Consider the following 25,595-nt stretch of genomic DNA (forward strand, 5'->3'; position numbering starts at 1 on the left):
CACTAAGCACAAACCACATAAAAGCCCGTTTGCTGAAATAAAGTCCCTTTATTTTTTACACATAAATTCAGCCGAAAATCGAGCCCGTGAGAGGGGGGGGGGATTTTTTTTTTATCACTCGAGGCAGCGTGCAAACGATCATACAATCAAACGACAGCTCACGTTAGGCAGCTGGATGGGTCTCTCCGTAGCAACGAATCTACCTAGATTCGTTGCTATGGGTCGGTTTTTTTTTTTTAAAAAACCTTTCTTAAAGGGAAAGGGGCTGTTTGGGAGCATGCTAACGGCTGCCCATTTGCTGCTTGACGGCCAGGGGCGGGACAAGCTTGGCAATAGCGCTTCCTTTCTAGCGATTTCTGCCGAGACCGGAAGCCTGTGGGAAACGCTAAAAAACGCAACTGATTCCACTACAAAGGCAGGTATGCATAACGACGAATTCCACTATTTTAAATGGCGATTTTTCATTCCGCAAACAATTTGCAACAAAGATCCCCGTGCGAAAAGGCCCTCAGCCTGGAGAAAAGGAGAGGGGACATGATAGCCCTCTTTAAGTATTTGAAAGGGTGTCCTTTGGAGGAGGGCAGGATGCTGTTCCCGTTGGCTGCAGAGGAAAGGACACGCAGTAATGGGTTTAAACTGGGATCCCTGGCCCCAGAGAAGCGCGTCGGACCTCAACAAGGGCCAGAGCCTTCTCGGTCCTGGCCCCCACCTGGTGGAAGGAGTTCCCTGAGGAGATCAGAGCCCTGCCCGAACTTCCACAGTTCCGCAGGGCCTGCAAGAGGGAGCTCTTCCACCAGGCACCGACTCAGAACACCTGCTGGTCCCCCCCAGACGCCTGCCCATGACTCTCCCAAAGTTACTGTTAATTGTTGTTGTTGTTGTTGTTGTTGTTGTTGTTGTTGTTGTTGTTATTATTATATTTATAGCCCGCCACTCCCTTGCGGCTCGTGGCGGGTGACAATATCACAAATCCCCATTAAAACCCCATAGAAACAATAATAACATTGCCAATATTGCCGGCATGGCAAGAATGGCAGCTCAACTTCCCCCCCCTCGCTCCCACTACTAGCGGGTGGAGAGGAGGTCCTGATGATGTTTTGCTTCGGATCCAGAACCCGAGTCGCCGGGGGAGGCATAGATCTATTATCAGCCCCGGCCTCAACCATAAACCTGGCGGAAGAGCTCCGTCTTGCAACCGTCTTGTGGTTTGTAATCTTTTGATGTTTCTTAAAGTTGTTTTGATGTTATGTAATGTTCCATGTAAGTTATAATGTTCTGTGTAAACCGCCCAGAGCTGCAAAGAAATGGGTGGTATAGAAATCTAAATAAATAAATAAATAAAATAAATAAATAAAATAAGTCGTAGCAGGATTTCTAAATATTTGTACAATCTATGCCATAGAAGTCAAGCTGTGGCTGCCGTTTTACTCAGCACTGTGGGTCTCTATCCCCCAGCATCAACCAGCAACAGTCTGTGGTAGGGTTGCGGCTGCTTCGGTGTCCACGGATGCCCGAGGTGACCAGCGGCATGAGGAGAGGGGCAGAGCCGGCATCAGCATGCCAGCCGGCACCCACACGCGGGGGGGGGGGGGCAGAACTCTGCACCGGCATGCAAGTGCCGGCTGGTGCGCTGCCAGCATCAACACCCTGCTCCTCCATGCCACGGCACTGGCTGCCCCAGTCTCTCTCGCCCCCCACAAACACCAGTAAAGCTGCTGCTCCCAGCACTGACCAGCACCAGTCTGTGGGTGTCTCTCACCCCACACAAACACCTTTGTTGATGGCATCGACTTTTCTAAATATCAATAAGACACCCCTGAAAATAAGCCATAGCGTGTCTTCTTGAGGTAAAATAAATATAAGTCAGTGTCTTATTTTTGGGAAAATATGGTAGGTCCACAGTATAAAGGAGAAAACACAACTTCTGAGCGAGAGAAGACATAGGGAGGGATTTGATGAGGACACATGAAGTGAGGCTGAGTCACCTGTCCAGCAGAGGTTTCTCCCCACAGTCAAATGACTCCTGCAGTTCTTTCACGAGATTAGCTTGCCCAGGCATGCGGAAGAGCCCCTCCTCGGAGAGGCCATGCTCCCGGATAAAATCTGCACACTGCTCCACCAGAAGTGGAGCCAGGTGTTGTCCATACTTCTTCTCCTGCTTGATCGTATCTTCCAAGGGTTGGCCAAAGATGCCTGCCAAAGGGAGAAGCCAAACATTACCCTTAATTATCTGCTGTTCAGTCAGCCAATCAGTCAGTAACCTTTTATTGGCATAAAATATGTATAAAACATATAGAAACAGGGCTGTTCAGGGACTCTAAGTCAGGCTGCATTCAGTGGAATGGGAGTCTGAGTCAGGCTGAGTCAGGCTGCATTCAGTGGGAGTCTGAGTCAGGCTGCATTCAGTGGAAAGAGAACCTGCCAGGGGAAGCCACCTGAGTTCTGAAAGGCACAGTTTACAACACCGGTACTAGTTTGGGTGCCTATTTGTTTGGCCAGCACTTAAAGTGGGGTGGGATGAGGTGGGATTATTTTGAAGTGGGCCTCAAAGCATCCTTTTCCAGTGGATGGACACCACCCAAGATGATGAGGAAGTGTTGCAAAAAATCATCAGGAAAATATTTCGTGCCAATGCTTTTCTGGGAAGTAAGTTTTGCTGAGCATCAGCTACTGGAGGAAGATGAATCCAGGCTCAATGACAAGAGTTCCCAGCAGGGGCAGGACATCCCAAAGCCCCAGCTTCTATAGCCCAGCGTCATTCCAAGGGCTGCTGGGGGGTGGAATTAAAAATCCCTGTTAAAGGTATCCCCTGTGCAAGCACCGAGTCATGTCTGACCCTTGGGGTGATGCCCTCCAGCGTTTTCATGGCAGACTCAATACGGGGTGGCTTGTCAGTGCCTTCCCCAGTCATTACCGTTTACCCCCCAGCAAGCTGGGTACTCATTTTACCGACCTCGGGATGGAAGACTGAGTCAACCTTGACCTGGCTGCTGGGATTGAACTCCCAGCCTCATGGGCAGAGCTTTCAGACTGCATGTCTGCTGCCTTACCACTCTGCGCCACAAGAGGCTCTTGTTAAAAAAAATCCCTGTTAGGCATCAGCATAACATCATGACTATGGAAAACCAGCTGTAAATCTCTATTGTTTCTGGTGATTCCTAAAGAGGCATCACACCACTTTCAGATTTTCCCAGAAGTAATGTCACACACCCTCTCCCTCCCCATATACCATGTGGGGCAACCCTAGACTTATCTTCCAACTAGGGTGCCTTCTGCATTCACAGCGTAATTTTAATTCTCCCTGAATTGAAGCTGGTATCCATTTAATCCACATTCTGTTCTTGATCTCTGCACATATTTTCTTTCTCAGATTTTGTCCTCCAAATTACAGAGTTTAGCCCTGCACACTAATGAGAAACACCAGATTGCAGATATTTTTCCTTTATTTATTGATTTATTGATTTATTATTCAGGGGGTGCTGTTGATTGATCTCTGCTGATTGGTTTCTGATTGGTTTCTTCTTCTCACGCTTCTCTTGTGAGGGGAATCATGCTCAACATGGCAAAATCATTTCATATGATTAGGGAGGGGAGTTGTGACCTAGGATCACTGTAGGGGTAGTCCATAAGCACCTAGTTTCTTTAAATGAAACCAAATCCTCTGGGCCAGATGAATCGCATCCACAGGTACTAAAGGAACTTACAAATGTAATTGCTGAACCTCCGCCCAGAAAAGGAGGAAAAATTCATTATCAGAGCAAGAGCTTTCTCCCCAAGTTGTATGGAAATGGCACCCCCCCCTTGCAGTATGATAGGACAATTCTTGAAGAATGGGTGAAGTACCAGAAGATTCGAGGAAGGCAAATATTATCCCCATCTTCAAGAAGGGGAAAAAGGATCTGGTATCTACTGATCCATCAGCTTGACATCTATACCTGGCAAAATGTTAGGACAAATCATCAGTCGGACCTTGAGCAGCTAGAGCGGATGGCTGTAATTACTAACAGTCAGCATAGCTTTCTCAAGAAAAAGGCATGTCAGAATAACCTCATCTCTTTTTTTGGGAAAGGTACTACCTGGATAAATCATGGGAATACTGTGGATATTGTTTACCTTGATTTCAGCACGGCGTTTGATAAAGTTCCGCATGATATTCTTATTGGCAAGTTGGTAAAATGCACGATGGATCCTGTTACTGTTAGGTGGATCGAGAATTCGTTGACAGATCGCACCCAAAGGGAGCTTGTAAATGTTTTGTCATCTTGGAGAGGAGTGATGTGTGGAGTGCCTCAGGGATCTGTCCTGGGCCCTCTGTTCCTCAATGTATTCATAAATAATTTGGATGAAGGAATAGAGGGGTCTTAGTACACCACTAAGAATGGCAGAAAGTGAAGAGGAACTAAAGAGCCTGTTGATGCGGGTGAAGGAGGAGAGTGCAAAAGTTGGCTTGAAACTCAACATCAAGAAAACAAAGATCATGGCATCCGGCCCTCTCAATTCCTGGCAAATAGATGGGGAAGAAATGGAGATAGTGACAGATTTTATTTTACTGGGCTCCAAGATCACTGCAGATGGGGACTGCAGCAAAGAAATTAAAAGACGCTTGCTCCTGGGGAGGAAAGCTATGGCAAATCTAGACAGCATCCTAAAAAGCAGAGACATCACCCTGCCAACAAAAGTGCGTTTAGTCAAGGCTATGGTCTTCCCAGTTGCAATGTATGGCTGCGAAAGTTGGACCATAAGGAAGGCCGAGCGTCAAAGAATTGAGGCTTTTGAACTCTGGTGCTGGAGAAGACTCTTGCGGGTCCCTTGGACTGCAAGGCGAACAAACCAGTCAGTCCTAGAGGAGATCAGCCCTGACTGCTCCTTAGAAGGCCAGATGCTGAAGATGAAACTCAAATACTTTGGCCACCTCATGAGAAGGAAGGACTCCCTGGAGAAGAGCCTAATGCTGGGAGCGATCGAGGGCAAAAGAAGAAGGGGACGACAGAGAATGAGGTGGCTGGATGGAGTCACTGAAGCAGTAGGTGCAAACTTAAATGGACTCCGGGGAATGGTAAAGGACAGGAAGGCCTGGAGGATCATTGTCCATGGGGCCGCGATGGGTCGGACACGACTTCGCACATAACAACAACAACATAACAACAAGTACACCACACATTGAACATGAGTCAACAGTGTGACTCGATGGCTAAAAAGGCAAATGGTATTTTGAGCTGTATCAAATGGAGTATCGTGTCCAGATCACGCTTTACTCTGCTCTGGTTCGGCCTCACTTGAAGTCCTGTGTTCAGTTTTGGGCGCCCCAGTTGAAGAGGGATGTAGACAAACTGCAGCATGTCCAGAGGAGAACAACAAAGATGGTGAGGGGTTTGGAGACCAAGACGTATGAGGAAAGGTTGCGGGAGCTTGGTCCGTTTAGCCTGGAGAGGAGACAACTGAATTGGAAAACCATCTTCAAGTATTTTAAAAGGCTGCCATTTACAGGATGCAGCAGACTTGTTTTCTGTTGCCCCAGAGGGGCAGACCAGAATCAATGATTTGAAATCTTTTCCACATAATATATTTCTGGTTAGGCCTTGGAGGAGGAGCGTATCTTATGGCTTAAGCGCTTAACACCCACTCAGGGCAGCTGTCCCGCCCCTGAGTGCCTCCTTCTCCAACTGGCTTGCTTGTCTGTCTAGCAGCCAGCCTTCTGTCCCCCATCCCTGATCACCCCTTCCTCCTTCCACTTCCCTCTGAGGCTCAGAGGCTGCAGATCCCTGCTGCGTGAGAGCTGCCCTGCCAGTGAGTTCCCTGTCCGAGGGCCTCCAGCCTCCAGACTTTTCAGGTCCTGGGGGGAAGGAGAGGCCATCCGCAGAGTTCTTCCACCCACCCTCCCAATCTAGCACTCGTTGTATTCCTGAAGGCAACGGTTATTTCAAAGGAATTTTCGGCTCAACATCCGGAAGAAGTTCCTGACAGTTAGAGCAGTTCCTCACTAGAACAGGTTTCCTCAGGAGGTGGTGGGTTCTTCTTCATTGGAAGTTTTTAATCAGAGACTAGATAGTCAACTGAAATGCTGATTTTATGAACTTAGGCAGATGGTGAGTGGGTGGGCAGGAAGGGATGTGCCAGTGTTTGTCTCTTGTGGCCCTTCTTTGTACCCAGAGAATTGCTGATCGCAAATGTGGGATGGTAGGTGAAATTCCTCCAGGCCAGGCTGGATTCTAGAGATTTTTGGTGTGTAGGGGGAACACTTGGGCATGAAATTTGGGTAACCATTAATAGGCAGATACCTGTGAGTTCCTACATTGTGCATGTGATTGGAACCTGGAGGTCCCTTCCAACTCTAGGATTCTGGGACTAGCCACTTTCACCTCTGGCACCTCCATTTTAGTACTGCCTTCATTTTGTCTTCATTTACAACTTCTGTGCTGTAAAACCAGTTTTTTGTTTTATAAACCCCATGAAGTGTTGTGCTAGGTGGGATTTAGCATTAATATCGGAAGTACAGACAAGCCATCCATGCCTCAAGCGCTTTCTTTATTCCTTCTCCCTGTGGACATGCGCTTCACACAGTGTGTGTGTGTGGGGGGGGGGTGAGAAATGCTCCCCAGGGCTGCCTTCTCTCTGGTCCTTTTTCCTGCCCTTTCCTTCCTATCTTGGAAATATACTGCTACTTATCTGTGAACACGCCCACCCCCTCCAGGCCTATCATTGGCTGTTTTTTGGGGGACGGTCAGGTTGACATGACCATATATGATAATATCACCTGATAAATGTTTAATAAATGTAAGAAATATGTTAGAGAAAAGCAGCAAATAAGAACCAACTCTTCTTCTTCTCCAGTAATCTCAGGGCTCTCTCATCTTTCCCTCCCTCACAGGGTGTCTTTTGTGGGGAGAGGAAGGCGATTGGAAGCCACTTTGAGACTCCTTTGGGTAGAGAAAAGCGGCATATAAGAACCAACTCTTCTTCTTCTTCAGTAATATTAGTGCTCTCTCAGCCTCACCTCCCACACAGGGTGTCTGTTGTGGGGAGAGGAAAAGGAAGGGGACTGGAAGCCACTTTGAGACTCCTTCGGGTAGAGAAAGGCGGCATATAAGAACCAACTCTTCTTCTTCAGTAATATCAGGGCTCTCAAAGCCTTACCCACCTCTCAGGGTGTCTGCTGTGGGGATAGGAAAGGGAAGGCGACTGTAAGCCGCTTTGAGACTCCGTCGGCTAGAGAAAAGCAGCATATAAGAACCGACTTCTTCAGTAATCTCAGGGCTCTCTCAGTCTCCCCTCCCTCACAGGGTTTCTGTGGTGGGGAGAGGAAAGGGAAGGGGATTGGAAGCCACTTTGAGACAATGTAGCTAAGAGATCAGTCAATAAGGGGCTTGTCTGCAGATCACAGCTTTGTGAGTTCAAACCTAGTGGTAGATTTTAATTTTTTCCTACACAGACGTCCATTTTAAAAGCATGAGCTTTTCAAAATTGAAAAAAATCAAAATGGGCTTCCTCGGAAGGTGGTGGATTCTCCATCTTTGGAGATTTTTAAACAGAGGCTGGAGAGCCATCTGACGGAGAGGCTCTGTGAAGGCTCAAGGGGGTGGCAAGTGACAGTGGATGAGCGATTGGGATGTGGGTGACCTGCATAGTGCAGGGAGTTGGACTAGATGACCCATGAGGACCCTTCCAACTCTATTATTCTATGATTCTATGATCCTGTGTGGTGATGGAGGGGGGAGTTCAGTAGCACCTTAAAGACTAACAAAATGTGTGGCACGGGGTGACATTCTGTGATTCACTGCTACTTATCTGAACAAAGTCTTTGAGACAATCAGTTTTATTTCTGGTCTAAGCCTTTGTGTCCAAGCATACTTCCTCAGATACACCTCGAATAAAACTTTGAGGGTCCTGGATGTCCATTTTAAAACATGAGGTTTTCAAAAATAACAAATAAGAACTCCTGTATGGGAGAGCCCTTTGTCAGAAGGAATAAGCACCCAGTAACTGAAATCCTCTCAAGGCCCACCAAGAAAAAGGGGGATCCTGAAGGGCGATCAGCTGCAATTGTAGAGAACTCCCCCTCCATACACAGGCCTGGATGATAGGTGAAATCCCCCTCCCTGCTTTCCTAGACGGCACTGGGGGGCGTGGCTGGGGCCAAGCAGGTGCTTCTGGTGACCAAGCAGGTGCTTCTAGCCCTTCTTTCAGGACAGAGCCTGCTTTTTGGGCAATAAAAATGGTTTGCGGAGAGAGAGCCAACCCAATCTCAGACTCCTAAGCCTGCACAGCAGGAGGAGCAGGTTTTAAACAGCTGTCCCAAGACAGCTGTCAAGAAAGACCTCAGCAGAAGGGATCCATGACTGGCAGATGGGGAGAAAGACTCCCGCTAGGATTATTTGCGAACCACATGTAGGCAGAGCAGAGTCTGAACATGTTGGGGCTGAGAAATATGTGTTGTGCTTCCCAATTTCCCGGTCCAAGCCGGCTTCAAAGGCAGGAGAGACTGGGAAAAGGAAAACAAATCCCTTGGGCCTGCCAAGCTTTCCATACATGGGATGTCCTATTTTCTGACTGACACGTTAATACTTCCACTCAGGGAACAGCTCTGATTTTTGAGCCAGTATGCCCAATCACCCACATGAACCCATCATTCTGCAGCAAAACCATGTCATGCCTGGGTCACCAACCTCCATGTGGGGCCTGGCAATCTCCCAGCATTGCAACTGGTCTCCAGACTGCAGAGATCAGCTCCCCTGGAGAAAATGGGTGCTCAGGAGGGGGGACCCTGTGGCATTCTACTACCAGGTTGAGGTCACTCCACAAACTCCACCCTCTCCAGGCTACTTCCAGGCTATCTCCACTCCTCTATCTCCCTAGAGTTGGGAACCCTAAGCCATAAACCATCTGCCTTGTCATACACCTGCAAGCCTACCAAAAAGAGACCAACACATACACAAATGCATGTACTAGAATGATCCCCTAGCCTCAGTCTGCTAGCTTTTGTGTTGTACAGCTATGTATACACATGCACCAAATTCTGAGTTAAGTTGACAAACAGGCTCTTCATGCCAACTGAAGGGGAAGCACACATAGCCCCCCTTGCCTTTTGCATGTGCTCATTTATATGAGTTTACACACAGGGACCACGTCAAACTATGCACAATGAATGTTCATCTTCAGGCAGGGCCACGCTGCCAAAGCTGGGGCGTGGAGAAAGAGGTCCTGACTATGGACTCAACATACCCCATGTGCAAGCCCACAGAATTGACACTCTCCAGCCCCAAATCTCCTAGTTGGATGCAAGGAGGCCCTTAGAATTTAGGGTGTAAACTGCATGGAGCTTTTATTCCAACCCCAGGTCGATTCAGTCCCTGCCCTCTACACAGAATGCGATTCCCGTTTGGATTTGAGGCGATTTAAATTTTCCTTCTGCAGCAAGAAGGATTGATCCGGAGTGACCCTACCTTTATTGTGTGATATCTTGGAGTGCATTTAAGCCTCAATATATTTAAAAATCGCATTGTTTTGAATCTGGCCTCTCCTCCTGGTAGAGGACCCATGATTGGCCACAGGTAGTCATGTGATGAATTTGCCTTAAAGGAGAAGCCCCTAATTTCTCTCAATTTCTGTCCATCCTGGATTTTTTCTCCCTTCTCTGCCTTTTCGATCCTCTCCCCCACCCCTCCAAGAAAAGAAAGAGGCTCCCTGCTTGGCTCATCCCTCCCCCCCTTCAAGGAAAGAAAGAAAGAGGCTTGGCTCCCCCCCCTTCTGAACTACCCTAAACACGTGCAGAAGACTTTCCTGTTTCAATGGGGGAGGGGGGAGAGGAATACCCGAGTTCAAAGCAATCTGAATTCAACAGGATTGACAATGGAATAAACAAAGTAAATGCAGACTCTGCCCTGGATTGCCAACCTCCAGGTGGGGTCTGGAGACCTCCCAGGATTCCACAGCTGTTCTCCAGACAACAGAGCTCAGTTCCTCCTGAGAAAACAGCATGGTGGGCTCGATGGCATTATCCTTCCTCCTGCTGAGGTGCCTCCCATCCCCAAACTTTGCCCACCCCAGGATCAACGGTCAGATCTCCAAGGATTTTGTAGCCCAAAGCTGGCAACTTTCAAAGTAGTATAAAGGGAGGCAGAGGAGCAAAGCACTCCGATTCACCAGAGCAGAGTTTGTGAAATAGCCAGGAATCCCTCTCCCACCCTTGCTCCCACACCAGGTTCATTCATGACCTTGAGCTGCTCCCCACCTATTGACAGCAGTGGGGCTTCAGTGTGGTGAGTTAAGGCAGGCTCCCAGCCCCCCAGCCTAGCCTGGTTCATCCTCACCAGGGTGGAAGTCGGGGCCCTGGCCCTGGCCTTGGAACCTCTCGTCCAGGGGAGGGGGAGATGGAGGTCCCCTCCCTCGTGCATACCTTTGGTTCTGGCACAGCAGTCAGGCATGAGGCAGCTGTCCAACCTCCAGCGGAAACCTGGCAAGGTGAGAAAGCAGCATGGGCAGAGGAGGAAGGCCCTGGCCCCAGACAGAACGCACATCCTGAGCCCCCACCTTCTACGCAAGGCCTTCTCCACCAAGAGCCACTGCCCTGCGTGTGGGAAGCTGCAGGAGATCACCGTGCCACATCTGGCTTCAGCCCCGTGGCTCAGCTCAGCATTAATGATGACTCCTGCCGAAAGCATTCAAAACACCCAATGGAAACGTGGAGCTCCCCGGCTCAGTCCACAGCAGCACAGCAGGCAGGCAGGCAGGCAGGGTCTCGCCCACCCTTCGTGCTCCTCCTCACAGCAGCCAACACCTGCTCAGTCTCAGATGGCAAGTCTGAACAAAGGCCTCCCCCAGGAGCTGAGCAAGAAATGCAGGACCCAGTGGGGGATCAGATCTGCTCCCCAGGAGAGCTGTCAGCAACAAGTGGGGCTGAGGAGTCTGATGCTGCGTACTCCGGCCCTTCTGGAGGGAAACGTGCCAGTCTCCAGAGGGCCCTGCAGCAAAACTCCTTTCACCGACTGAGGCAGTCCCTCAGCACACATCACCTGGAAGCACCTCTGTGGCTCTAGAGCAGGGGTAGTCAACCTGTGGTCCTCCAGATGTCCACAGACTACAATTCCCATGAGCCCCTGCCAGCATTTGCTGGCAGGGGCTTATGGGAATTGTAGTCCATGAACATCTGGAGGACCACAGGTTGACTACCCTGCTGTAGAGGACCAGAAGTGATCACCAGCCGACAGTGTCCGAAAGTACCACCCCAGGGCCAGGGCTGGGGCCGGGGCCAGCAGTTCCTGTGGTGGGCCAGTGGCTAGAGTCAAGGACTCTGCGGCCACCTCTTCAAACCCTGCTCCCAACTACCCAGCATCGCTGTGGATGGGCAAAGTAGATGGGCACTACGGCAGCTGCACTCTCTGCTGCCTGCACGGGCCAGTGCTGCCCTGGGCACCTGCCTGGGAAACAGTTTGCTGTGTCCAGAGTCACCCCAAAGTTGGAAACAAACCTGAGAGAGCTCAGCAGAAGAGGAAAGGCCAGGATCAATCAGTGAGCACCAGCAGCTTTAATTGGAGAAACACACAAGCATCTTTCAAGCAGGGAAGAGTGTGGTTTCCTATTGGTTGAAAGATTTCCAATGAAAAAAACTGCTCAGCTAGTCAGACTTTCTAGGATGTAAGCTGTACGGAGCTTTTACTGCAATTCCAGGTCGATTCAGTCCCTGCCGTCTACACGGAATGCAATTTCCGTTTTGAATTGGGGCGATTTAAATATTCCCTCTGCAACATACATGATTGATCTGGAGTGACCCTACCTTTTCTTCGCGATTTCCTGGAGTGCTTTTAACCCTGGATAAATTAAAAATCGCATTCCTAAAATGTGCAGCTGTTTGCCGAGCCTCCAATTGGTAAGGGAGTCCATTCAAATGCTTCCAGTTATGAAACTTTCCTCCCAAGATGTATTTTTTCTCTTTGTTTCCCCCTGGAATTTTTTCCCCTCTGGATTTGCCTCTTCTCTGAGAAGCTGCTGGCTGGCTGGCTTTCGTTTTTCTTTAATGAACGTTATTGCAAACCCGGGGAGGGGAAGGGAGGGGAGGGGGTGGCGTTCACCTTCCAGTGCCTGCAATTTAGACAAGCCTCCTATTTCAAAAGGTCGGCTGCAAGCTTTCCCTCTGAGATGGGTCAAATTCCCTGTACCTTCCAGAGTGGGAGGCTGGCATTGGAATAATGGCAAAGAAAACACAAGGACCCCCCCCCCCCCGGAGCCTAGTTGCAGAGCCTCCAGCTGATTCTCCACCGGCCGTCAAAGGGAGGGGAAATCCTCCACCCTCCCTGAATCAAGTGCAGAGCACTTTCTGTTTACAATCGGGGGGGGGGGGGGGGAAATAATCAGGAAGACCCGAGCTCAAATCGATCTGAATTCAACAGGAATAAATAAAGTAAGTGCAGATTCAGCCTAGGCTTCCTGACCCATCGAGGGGAATGCAGTAGCCTGCCAGGGTCAGAGGCCTTTCACATCACCTACAGTCTGATCCTTCCCACTGGATTGAACTTGAGACCTTCTTTTCTTTTCTTGAATGGGGGGGGGGGGAGAGGATTGGAGACAGCAGAGTGTGCCCGCCGCCTCCCAGAGGCGGTGGGTGTGCTCCGCCAGGCCAGGGAAGCACGTGGCTTCGCGCGCAGAGGGAGGGCGAGAGTCGGGGAAGGCTTCCCCACGCCCCCAGAGTACACCTGCGGCCTCCCTGGGCCGCTGGCTGTGCTCAGCACGGGGGGGGGGGGGGCTTTCAAAGCCCGTTCTTAGGAATGGGCTTTGAATCTACTCTATGAATGAATTGTTGAATCTGGAATGCTATAAGTCTTCTTTTTTTAATCTGATGCTTAATAGAATAGGCAGGCTGTTTCTTTCCTCCAAGCTGTACATGCAGCTAAAAAGTATTTGTAAAATGCCTTTCTTCACTCAGTAGTAGGAAGTGAAAACTACAGCCCTGACACTTTGAACAGATGGTCAAAGATCATGTTTTTGTTTTGTTTTTAGAATTGGGTAGAACAAGCTTCAACCCCCTTTTTGCTTATTGTAGAACATGTGCCTCAGTCCTTGGACCAGCGCGGGAACAGGAGGAGGCTTCCTGGCGGAATTCGGCTTGCCCAGGGCCCTGCACGGTCGTTAAGGAGATCACTCACCGGTGGAAGTACGACCTGGGCCTAGTCTGCATACAGTAGATAATGCACTTCCAATGTGCTTTCGCGGCTGGATTTTCCTGTGCAGAACAGGAAAATTTACTTCTAAAGTGCACTGAAAGTGCATTATCTCATGTGTGCAGACTAGGCCCTGGAGGACAGGAAAGCCTTTGAAGCTTTCACTTTAAGAGCGAAGCCAAGACTGGAGGAGAGGAGAATTTGGTCCCCAGACTGCCACCCAGAGGCAACCGGAATATCTCCCAGGGCTTAGTCTCTGGTTTTAGCTTTGCCCTCTCGGTTTCCACCCAGTAGCTCTGGCCAGAACATCATTTGGACCTGCTCCTTCTTATTGCTGTCAATACTGACTTGCTGTGGATGGAAGGGTGATTGTTGAGATCTTCATCAAGAGAGGCTTGAGATTAGGTTAGGTCAGCTAAGTAGAGAGGATCGGTTGGAGGACAGAGAGAGCCCCTGAGATAGGCGGGATCTCGCCCTGCGATCGGACCCCTCTCACTAGCTGCTAGAATTGGTGGGTGGGGGGAGGTGGGGTTGGGCGAGTGATAGTGTAAGTGGGCTGGGCGGGCTAGGGTGGGATGTAGTTGTAGGGAGAAGGACCTACCTTAGGTGTATTAGTGCCCTCTCTTGGGGGGGTAGGTGGCAGGAATTATGGAGGGGGAGTTCTGGTCAGGGGGGGAGCATATAGAAGGGCCGGAATCCCAATGATCACAGGCCAGGGGCGCTATGGCTGGGGGAGGAGGTTGGACAAGAGAAGGGTTGGGAGCACTGGTGTCCCGTATAGGGCCTGGCCGCAAAACGCTGGCCACACGCTCGACTTGATTTTTGGCGCTGGATAGAGTTGGATCTGGATACAGCCTTGGCTGTGCCGTGGTCAGACCACTATGCCCTGCGGGCCCGGCTTGAGATACCACCCCCTCCCCAGTTGGGCGGTGGGCGTATTTTTGCCCGCCCGCGGAGACTCATGGATCCGCTCGGTTTCCAGAATGCTTTGCGGCAGGGGTAGTCAACCTGTGGTCCTCCAGATGTTCGTGGACTACAATTCCCATGAGCCCCTGCCAGCAAACGCTGGCAGGGACTCATGGGAATTGTAGTCCACGAACATCTGGAGGACCATAGGTTGACTACCCCTGCTCTGCGGGACCTGATGCCTCCTGGCGACTCACTTGCGGCCATGGTGGGGGACTGGCAGTCCCGCCTGACAACCGCCATAGATGAGATCGCCCCTAAACGTCCTCTCTGCCCTCGACTCAAACGGGCCCCCTGGTACACGGGGGTGCTCCGGGAGAAGAAAAGGGAAGTGAGACGACTGGAGCGAGTGTGGCGGAAGACTCGTGACGAGGCTACAAGAACATCTTATCGCGCGCTTATGAGGGCGTATGAGATGGCGGTGAAAGTGGCTAAACGTGAGTTTTTTGGCATGGAAATCGCGTCCACAAGCTCTCGCCTGGCCCAATTATTCGGGGTAGTTAGATCACTCACCGTCCTTGAGGGGCGCCAGAACACTAGACAATTGGAAATCGGCTGCGAGGCATTTGCGAGCTATTTTGCAGATAAAGTCTTGTCACTCCGCTGCGACCTTCCTGCCACAATTAATACAGTGAATGAACTGGAGACCTGTTGGCCGCCATTGGTAGTGAGGTTTGATGGCTTCAGGCAGCTCTCTTCTTCTGAAGTGGACAAGTTGCTAGGTTCAGTCAGGGCAACCACCTGCCCCCTCAACCCGTCCTTCTTGGCTCCTCAAGGGAGGTGGCCAGAAGATAGGAGGCCAGCTCAGACACATCATCAACTCCTCCCTGAGTACGGGAGTTTCCTGAGCGGCTCAAGGAGGCGGTGGTCCGCCCTCTCCTGAAGAAACCATCGCTGGACCCTGGTAACTACCGCCCAGTGGCGCATTTAGCGTTCCAGGGCAAGGTGGTAGAGAGGGCTGCAGCGGACCAGCTCCTGGCATTCTTGGAGGAAACTTCAGCACTCGATCCATATCAGTCTGGTTTCCGCCCTGGCCACGGGGTGGAGACAGTTTTGGTCGCCCTGCTGGATGACCTACATCGCCAGCTGGATAGAGGCGGGTCAGCCGTGTTAGTCCTTTTAGATCTATCGGCGGCCTTTGACATCGTGGACCACGAACTGTTGGTCCATCGCCTGGCCGGTACGGGGATACGGGGCACAGCCTTGTGCTGGATACGCTCCTTCCTCGAGAACCAGTCCCAGAGGGTTGCTGTGGGGGAAGAGGTCTCGCGGCCCTATAGACTCCCTTGCGGGGTCCCTCAGGGTCCTCCTCCCCCACATTGTTTAACATCTTTATGCGCCCTCTGTCCCAGCTGGTACGGAGCTTTGGGCTGGGTTGCCATCAGTACGCTGATGACACCCAGCTCTATCTCCTAATGGACGGTCCCCTGAACTCCCCCCCCGGAACCATTTGCCAGATGTTTGGAAGCAGTGTCTGAATAGTTCGAGTAGAGTCGCCTGAAACTCAACCCCTCCAAGATGGAGGTCCTGTGGCTGGGGGGAAGGGGGCGGGGACAGGCAGCGCGTTTACCCACCCTAGCAGATGTGCAACTTACCATCGTGCCCCAAGCTAGGAATTTGGGTGTGACCATTGATGCCTCCCTGACTATGGAGGCTCAGGTCAAGAGAGTAGCGGGCCAGGCATTTTTCTACCTTCGCCAGGCCCGGCTACTAGCGCCCTACCTGTCCCCTGACCACTTGGCCACAGTGATCCATGCGACAGTCACCTCCAGAATAGATTTCTGTAACTCGCTCCCTGACCCAGAAACTACAGCTGGTACAAAATGCAGCTGCCAGGGTCCTCACTGGAACATCTTGGAGGGCCCACATCCAGCCGGTGCTGAGGCTGCTGCATTGGCTGCCAATTGCTGCCCAGATCCCGTTCAAGGTTTTGGTTTTAACCTTCAAGGCCATATGCGGGTTGGGACCCACATACCCGAGGGACCGCCTACCGCTCTATGCCCTTACGCTCTGTGGGTGAGAACCTGTTGGTCGTCCCCGGCCCAAAGGAAGCGCGCCTAGCCTCGACCAGGGCCAGGGCTTTTTCAGTCCTGGCCCCTACCTGGTGGAATGAGCTCCCGGGTGATCTGCGGGCCCTGCGGGATTTGTCAGCTTTCTGCAGGGCCTGTAAAACGGAGCTCTTCCACCAGGTCTATGGTTGAGGCTGGGGTCAACAAATCAGGGACATCGCTCCCCCCCTAGGAGTTGGAGTGTATGCTACTCCCCTATCCTTTCCTCTTCACCTCTTTAATAATTGGGGGCAGGATGGGATTTTTAGCCGTCATGTTAGTAGATTGATGTTTTAATGGGAATTTTAATGGGATTAGTTGTTGTGACCCGCCTCGGGCCTGTCGGGAGAGGCAGGAAATAAATCTAATAATAATAACAACAATAACAACAATAACAACAATAACAACAATAACAACAATAACAACAATAACAACAATAATGTTTTTCCAGCTGAAAGGACCAGGTGAATAAATGGTTCTATCAAACTATTTAGCTATTATCAAATATAATCTACCTTATTTTGCTAGGGGAAATGGATGCTTAACAAATAGCATGGGACAAGATAGCTTGAAGCAAAAAGACAGGATATGCTAACCGAGAAACATTCAAAGCACAGACAGATAGCCCCTAGACAAATGGTTAACAAAAGTCTCAGTTAAGACAAAAGCTAGTTAGAATCAGCCATAAAAAGGGGAACACAATAATTTGGGAGATTCCTAGTTACAAGTGCAAAAGGTTACTAGAAAATGCTTAACTAAGCTTATGTGATTCATATAAAAATCTCCTCCCACATTAAAATTACTGTCCCCACCCCTATTATTATTGAACTACCTTCAAAGCCCATTCATAAGAACGGACTTTGAAAGGCCCCCCACCCCCCACCATGGCCACTTCCCCCGTGGCGCGCCAAGCACACCCATCTGCTGAACATAAGCAGGAACTTGCTTTATAACAAGCAACCCTACAAGGTAGACCTATTCCAAATAAATTGCTAATTATATTCCAACACAGGCAGTGGCTGTGTTTAACAGGATGCCTTTTAATCTGCACAACGAATCAGAAGCCCTGCTGGGAAAAGCCTCATCTAGCCCCTCCCATTTTCTAAAACCACTTAGTGGGCACCAGAAAAGGTGTCATTGGGTACCATGGTGACCATAGGTACCACTTTAAGGATCCCTACCATTGCTGAAAAGAGGAAGTACTGCTTTACATTTTTTAAACATTAAATGAAGTTAGATCTGCCAGTCTACATGAAAGCATATATGAATTTTATACCTTGGGGAATGCAATCTGTAAATATTTCCCAAGTTAGTTTGGCCACACCCTAACCTATAATCACAATTCCTCTGGGGATTATTATTCAAGCCAAGTATGCAAAATCCTCCTGGCAAACTTGGCTTTTCCCCCTATGACCCAATCATAGGCTAGTAAGATTGAGCCTCTACACAAACACAGTGGAAAAGTAAGTCCTAATCTTCATACACTGGTAGGCATAGCCGTCCTATCCCCCACGCCCAGCTGTCTGTTCAAACTCAGCTGAACTACAGTTGGCATGGGTGGGCAACACAGAGACAAGGCAATATGGGTGCTGGTCATGCACAGATCTTGCACAACATTTGATTCTCAGGGTCCCAAATTTTTCAGTAGACCTGGGTCTGAGCTGGACCATTTAAGATGGCAGGTTAGGCTCCCATGATGGAATGTTGCTCCACCCAAAAACATTCCTTCCACACTTGAACTCTACCTTGCCCTTGGAAACAGAAAAATCAGCGACTCTCTTTATTAACCTGAGCTCTCAGCCAGACATGCTCCCTATCAACATATCTAATTCTTTTTTTTTAAATTTAGATAATATTTATTGATTAAATACTCTCATAAGATTGTCATTGATTAGTTGGTTCTCTTGAGAGATTCATCCCCCCTCCCTCTCCTCCATTCAGTCATTGGTTGGTTTGATAGTCCACAAAGAGCTTCCATTGCTTCTGGAATTCATTTTCCGGTTGACTATTGACTGTCAGTCTCACTAATTTAGCAAAGTCAGGTAGCTTTTCTAACCAAAGTTCTATCGTGGGTATCGTCTTCACTTTCCAATTTTTAGCCAACAGTATTCTGGCCGCCATTGTAGCATAAAAAAATAATACTCTAGCCTGTACTGGCAAATTGTCCGGAAAGAAACTTAGTAACCAATACTCAGGTTTCATTACAAACTTAATTTTTAGCATCTTTTCTAGCTCCAAGTGAACCTTAGACCAATACTTATACACCCTATGACACCTCCACCACATGTGAAAAAATGATCCCACCTTCTCCTGACACTTCCAACATTTGTTATTACCCCTATTGGACATCCTTACTAAAGCTTTTGGTGTTAGGTACCAACGATAAAACATTTTATACCAATTCTCCCTAACAGCCTGACTCCTACTTAGCTTTGGTATCTTATTCCATATCCCTTCCCAAGTTCCTAAACAGATTTGATTTTCGAGGTTCATCATCCATTTAATCATGCAGTTCTTAATAGACTCTGTTTCAGTCTCATATTGTAAGAATATGTTATAAATTTGTTTTTGTAAGTGGGGTTTTTCCTGCATAATGATTTGCTCAAACTCCGTTAGGGATATTTTAACGTCCTTTGAAGTTCCAAATTCCGTTTTGAGTCTTGACTTCAGTTGGTTATATTCTATCCATTGCAATGGAATTCCTCCTTCATTCAGAGTTTGAAGATCTTTTAGTCTGCCTGTGTTAGTTAAGATGTCTATATACTTCAGACAAGATATCCTTGTTTGCTGTTGAGCGGTGAAATAAGCCTCAATTGGTGATTTTATTAGGGAGCATTTTGCCGATAGTCTACCCTTATATCTTAGCCAAATCTTCAAGGCACCATCAAACCATAGGCTGTTTTTTATTTTCTTCTTTTTGGTTTCTGACTTGAAGAGGGCCAAAGAGTTTCATGCAAGCTTGATCCCAGTCCAGCCTTATCTAACGCTAAATCTTTGAACATTGGGTTAGTCATCCAGTCAGCTAGCATAACTACCATCCCAGCATGTGCATATAGTTTTAAATTTGGCACAGCCTGTCCCCCTCTCTTTTTGGCATCTTGCAATACTACCTGGTAGCGATCCTTGGGGGCTTTTTGCACGGCTTCAAAATCGCACAATGGTTGCCAATTGGAAACGCTATTGATTTGCCATAACGCACGACGTCGTAGACAATCTGCAACACTCCTGAAACCGATCAGCAAAAAGCGCTTCGTTGTAGCGCTTTCAGGGGAATCCCAAAAAGTGGATTCACCCTCCGGAAAGCGCTACACTCTTGCAAACAATCTGCAACACTAGCGATAAAGACCTGTGCGTTAACATTGTTGCGGTTTCTTCAAAGTCCCTCCTCCTGAGCCTGTCCTCCAAACTTCCGGCGAAGCGATCGCCATTTTTTTTTCTCCGAGCGAGCGGGGATAAATGCACCAGCGAGCCTCTTCTGTTTAGAGGCTTCCCTGGCTTCAGTCCTTCCCCTTTAGTCACTAAGCACAAACCACAGAAAAGCCCGTTTGCTGAAATAAAGTCCCTTTATTTTTTACACATTAATTCAGCCGAAAATCGGGCCCGTGAGAGGGGGGGGGATTTTTTTTTTATCACTCGAGGCAGCGTGGCAACGATCATACGATCAAACGACAGCTCACATTAGGCAGCTGGATGGGTCTCTCCGTTGCAACGAATCTACACAGATTCGTTACAATGGGTCTGTTTTTTTTAAAAAAAAACCTTTCTTAAAGGGAAAGGGGCTGTTTGGGAGCATGCTAACGGCTGCCCATTGGCTGCTTGACGGCCAGGGGCGGGACGAGCTTGGAAATAGCGCTTCCTTTTCTGCCGAGACCGGAAGCTGTGGGAAACGCTACAAAACGCAACTGGATTCCACTACAAAGGCAGGTATGCATAACGACGAATTCCACTATTTTAAATGGCGATTTTTCGTTCAGTGACCAATTTGCAACAAAGATCCCGGTGCGTAAAGGCCCTTGGTTTCTTATATGCCCAAATAAATTTGTTCAGTTCAGATTGCCATCTATTCAATTGCTTATCACCAAGTGCTATGGGTAGACTTTGAAAAAGAAAATTTAGTTTGGGTAACACATTCATCTTTATTGCAGCTATGCGGGCAGACCATGAGATCTTCAGTTTGGACCAAATTGTTAAATCTTGTTTGATTGCCTGCCATAACTTCCCATAATTATTTGTTATGAGCTCTGATATATCTTTACTCAGATATACTCCTAAGTATTTAACCATTTTAGGATTAACTTCACATCCAGATTTGCTTTTTATTAGATCTATTTCTGAGTCCGACATTTCTTGTAATAGTATTTTTGTTTTAGATCTATTAACTCTGTACCCAGCATATAAGCCAAAGATGTTCAACAATTCGAAAAGAGCTGAGATAGATGTTATGGGTTCTGTTAACTTGGCTTCCTTAGGCTCCTTCCATCTTTTCTTCTCAAGGGAATTGTTTGTGATTGAGCCTTCAGTATTTCACTTTTAAGAAACTCCCAGTCTTCTTGGACTCCCATCTCTTTAAGTCTTTCTGACCATGGGACTCTACCCAACATTCCTTTAAGTCTGTTAAAATCTGCTTTCCTGAAGTCCAGTCTACACGTACGACAACGTAAAGGTTTTCTCTTTACCACAACTGCAAATTCCAAAATCACATGGTCGCTACTACCAAGTGTGCCCACTACTTCCAACTCATTCACCAGTTCTTCCGTACTTATGAGAATCTAGTCTGAAATAGCAGACCTCTCTACTTTCCCCTTTCTACTTTCTGGGAAATGAAGTTGTCAGCAAGACAAGTTAAGAAATTAACAGAGTTTGTATTTTTAGCTGAATGATCTTCCAACAGATATCTGGGTAATTGAAGTCACCCATGACCACTGTTGTCCCCTCTTTGACTGGAAGCATGAGCAGACAAGACTAATCTTTGAACAAGCTGAGAAAAGCTCTGGGTTTGCAGAAAAATCTGAGACCTGGAAATAAATAGATTGAGCGATAAAAAAAACTCCTCAAAGAAAATGCATCTGCACATTTAAAAAATGAATGCCCTCTGAGATCTGAGTGGCCACTGTGGACAGTATTGCCAGGTTTCAAACGTTGGTTTCTGTCAACAAAGAGAAGGGCCCTTTTCAGGACAACTGAGTTGGAGCTCAGACAACTGAGAGCACGTGGAGAGAGCTACTGGGGAGAGTTGCTGCTGACCAGGTGAGGCTATTGTTCTGCCTGGGTGAGGTGATTGCTGGGTAATTGTTGGGAGGCTTAAAAAGGGCTACTCCTCACCAGAGGTGCGAGCCGAAGGGCGAGAGACAAAGGGCTCTTGGCCTGTGGCTCTTAGCCTGGGGTTCTTGGCCGAGCAATTAGAATCAGTAGATTATCAGTAGATTATATTTCCCTAGTACTTGCACTGCCTAGACATTACAATGGACCTCCAGGACACTCATCCCATCATCTGCAGTGAGTGTGACATGATTGCCTTCCTCCCAGAAGACAAGATGGACTACAGCTGCCCCAAGTGTAAGCTGGTAAGACATTTGGAGGAAAAGATTAGGGGATTAGAAAACAGAATTATTACTCTGACCCAAAGTAAGAAAGGGGAGGAGTTCATAGACGAGAGCACTGCAACTCGGAATAAAGACAATACAACTAGTCCTGAAGAGGATAAGGAGATTGACCACAATAGGGAACCTCTGCAGACAGTTGGGAAAAAGACTCAACGGTGAAGAGCAAGACAGTTCTCGGGGCCTTTGGAGCTCCAGAATAGATTTCAGGCCCTTGCAGAGGAGGTGCAAATGTCAACAAGGGAAGAGGTCCCAAAACAAAGCCCAAGACAAAGGGAAGAGGCCACGGGGACAGAAGGAAATGGAGTTGAGGAAAAAAAAAAGGAGAGTACTGGTAATTGGAGACTCCCTGCTAAGAGGAATGGATCGCCATGTGGCTGGACCCGACCCCCTAACCCGAGAGGTGTGTTGCTTGCCAGGGGCGAAAATTAAAGATATTTCAGAACGGCTGCCCAAACTCCTCAACTCTACGGATCGCTACCCATTTGTGATGGTCCATGTGGGAACGAATGACATGTCCCTGAATATCATCGCTCCTATTAAAAAAGACTATCAAGATCTGGGGAGGAAGCTCAAGCAAATGGGGACACAAGTGGTATTCTCTTCAATCTTGCCTGTCAAGGGAAGAGGAATGCGTCGGGAGAGGAAGATAATGGAGGTGAATGATAATGGAGGCTGCGTAGTTGGTGCCGGCAGGAGAGATTTGGTTTCTGAGACCATGGGATAAGCTTTCTTGAGGAAGGCCTACTAGCACCAGATGGACTGCACTTATCAAAACTAGGGAAGAATGTGTTTGGCAGGAACCTGGGGAGATTCATCAGGAGAGCTTTAAACTAAAGCCACTAGGGGAAGGAGACGATCAACATAGGGAGTGTATGGAAGGAAAACGATCGGAGGCAGCCCAACCGGCAAGGCCAGCTCATAGGGAACCAAAAGTAAAAGGATTCAGATGTCTTTATACTAATGCCCGAAGCATGGGCAATAAAAAGGAAGAGCTGGAACTTCTCATGCTGATGGAAAGGTATGATCTAGTAGGCATCACAGAAACTTGGTGGAATGATTCTCGTGACTGGAATGTAATGGTGGATGGATATGAACTGTTCAGAAAAAACAGAATAGATCGAAGAGGTGGAGGAGTGGCACTGTATGTGAGGAAAGGGCTTACCTGTCAGGAAATTCTAGTGAAGGAGAGCATATCTACAGTGGAAAGCATCTGGGTGAAAATAAGCGAGGGGAAAACAAACAGTGTGGTGGTTGGTGTCTGCTACCGACTGCCTGACCAACGAGAGGATGTGGATGCTGCACTTTGTGAGCAGCTTGAGAAAATATCCAAGCGGCAGGACCTTGTCATCTTGGGTGACTTCAATTTCCCAGATGTGTGCTGGGAAACAAACTCTGCGAAGCGTCCTCAGTCATGCAACTTTCTGACCTGCCTGGCTGACAATTTCATTTATCAAATGGTAGATGAACCCACAAGAGGTTCAGCCATACTGGACTTAATACTGACCAACAGGCAAGAGTAGGTAGATGAGGTGAAGGAGGTGGGGACCCTAGGGGGATGTGACCATGTCCTCATAGAATTCCTTTTGAGATGGGGAGCCAAGGAAGCCTGTAGCCAGACGCGGATGTTGGATTTTCGTAGGGCAAACTTTAATAAACTCAGAGACATGATGAGTGTCATACCATGGACGAGAATGCTAGAAGGGAATGGAGCATGTGAAGGGTGAGTGCTACTCAAACAAGAGCTATTGCATGTTCAATAAATGACTATCCCAGAAAGACTAAAACACTGCAGGAGCTCTAAGAAGCCTATTTGGATGAACAGAGAACTTCAAGAGGAACTAAGAAAGAAAAGGAAAATGTTCAGGAAATGGAGGGAAGGACAGAGCTCTAAAGAAGAGTACCTACAGGTTACTAGGCACTGTAGATCAATCATCAGAAAGGCCAAAGCTGAGAGTGAGCTAAGATTGGCCAGGGAAGCCCATTGTAACAAGAAAAGATTTTTCAGTTATGTGAGGAGCAAAAGTAAAGTAAAGGAGGCAATAGGCCTGTTGGGTTCGGATAGACAAACTCTAACGGAGAATGCAGAGAAAGCAGAAAGGCTTAGTGCCTATTTTACATCTGTTTTTTTCCCACAGGTGAAAGTGTTTAGGCACATCTAGAGATGGCCGTAGCCAAAGGACAGTGTCTGGGTGGCAGGTTAAGATGGATAGAGAGGTTGTTGAGAGGCATTTAGCTGCACTGGATGAGTTCAAATCCCCTGGTCCGGATGAAATGCACCTGAGAGTACTGAAAGAACTTTCCAGAGAACTTGCACAGCCCTTGTCCATCATCTTCGGAACCTCTTTAAGGACTGGAGATGTCCCGGAGGACTGAAAGAGTGCAAATGTTATTCCGATCTTCAAAAAAGGGAGGAAGGATGACCCGGGAAACTACAGACCAGTGAGTCTGACCTCTGTTGTGGGGAAGACAATGGAGCAGATATTAAAGGGAGCGATCTGCAAATATCTGGAGGACAATTTGGTGATCCAAGGAAGTCAGCATGGATTTGTCTCCAACAGGTCCTGCCAGACCAACCTGGTTTCCTTTTTTGACCAAGTAACAGGTTTGCTGGATCGGGGAAATTTGTTTGATGTCATTTACTTGGATTTTAGTAAAGCTTTTGACAAGGTTCCCCATGATGTTCTGATGGATAAATTGAAGGACTGCAATCTGGATTTTCAGAGAGTCAGGTGGATGGGGAACTGGTTAGAGAACCGCACTCAAAGAGTTGTTGTCAATGGTGTTTCATCAGACTGGAGAGAGGTGAGTAGCGGGGTACCTCAGGGATCGGTGCTTGGCCCGGTACCTTTTAACATATTTATTAATGATCTAGATGAGGAGGTGGAGGGACTACTCATCAAGTTTGCAGATGACACCAAATTGGGAGGACTGGCAAATACTCCGGAAGATAGAGAAAGAGTTCAACGAGATCTGAACACAATGGAAAAATGGGCAAATGAGAACAAGATGCAATTTAATAAAGATAAGTGTAAAGTTCTGCATCTGGGTCAGAAAAATGAAAAGCATGCCTACTGGATGGGGTATATGCTTCTAGGTAGCACTGTGTTTGAACGAGACCTTGGGGTACTTGTGGATTGTAAACTAAACATGAGCAGGCAGTGTGATGCAGCGGTAAAAAAGGCAAATGCCATTTTGGGCTGTATCAACAGAGGCATCACATCAAAATCACAATATGTCATAGTCCCATTGTATACGGCACTGGTCAGACCATACCTGGAGTACTGTGTGCAGTTCTGGAGGCCTCACTTCAAGAAGGACGTCGATAAAATTGAAAGGGTACAGAGGAGAGCGACGAAGATGATCTGGGGCCAAGGGACCAAGCCCTATGAAGATAGGTTGAGGGACTTGGGAATGTTCAGCCTGGAGAAAAGGAGGTTGAGAAGGGACATGATAGCCCTCTTTAAGTATTTGTAAGGTTGTCACTTGGAGGAGGGCAGGATGCTGTTTCTGCTGGCTGCAGAGGAGAGGACACGCAGTAATGGGTTTAAACTTCAAGTACAACGATATAGGCTAGATATCAGGAAAACGTTTTTCACAGTCAGAGTAGTTCAGCAGTGAAATAGGCTGCCTAAGGAGGTGGTGAGCTCCCCCTCACTGGATGTCTTCAAGCAAAGGTTGGATACACACTTTTCTTGGATGCTTTAGGATGCTCTGGGCTAATCCTGCGTTGAGCAGGGGGTTGGACTAGATGGCCTGTATGGCCCCTTCCAACTCTATGATTCTATGATTCTATGATTCTATGATTCTATGATTCTATGATTCTATGA

General features: G+C 48.1%; 1 protein-coding gene across 1 annotated transcript in view; it reads right to left on the reverse strand.

The window, feature by feature from the left end:
• The window catches only part of ARHGAP22 (Rho GTPase activating protein 22), a 109,994-nt gene that overhangs the window by 31,665 nt on the left and 52,734 nt on the right, over positions 1-25,595 (reverse strand). Inside the window, exon 5 of the mRNA XM_077350969.1 lies at positions 1,986-2,193. Within this exon, the coding sequence (XP_077207084.1) occupies positions 1,986-2,193 (208 nt within the window). The remainder of the gene's footprint in view (positions 1-1,985; positions 2,194-25,595) is intronic.

The sequence above is a fragment of the Paroedura picta genome, chromosome 8, assembly GCF_049243985.1.
Source record: "Paroedura picta isolate Pp20150507F chromosome 8, Ppicta_v3.0, whole genome shotgun sequence".
NCBI lineage: Eukaryota > Metazoa > Chordata > Lepidosauria > Squamata > Gekkonidae > Paroedura > Paroedura picta.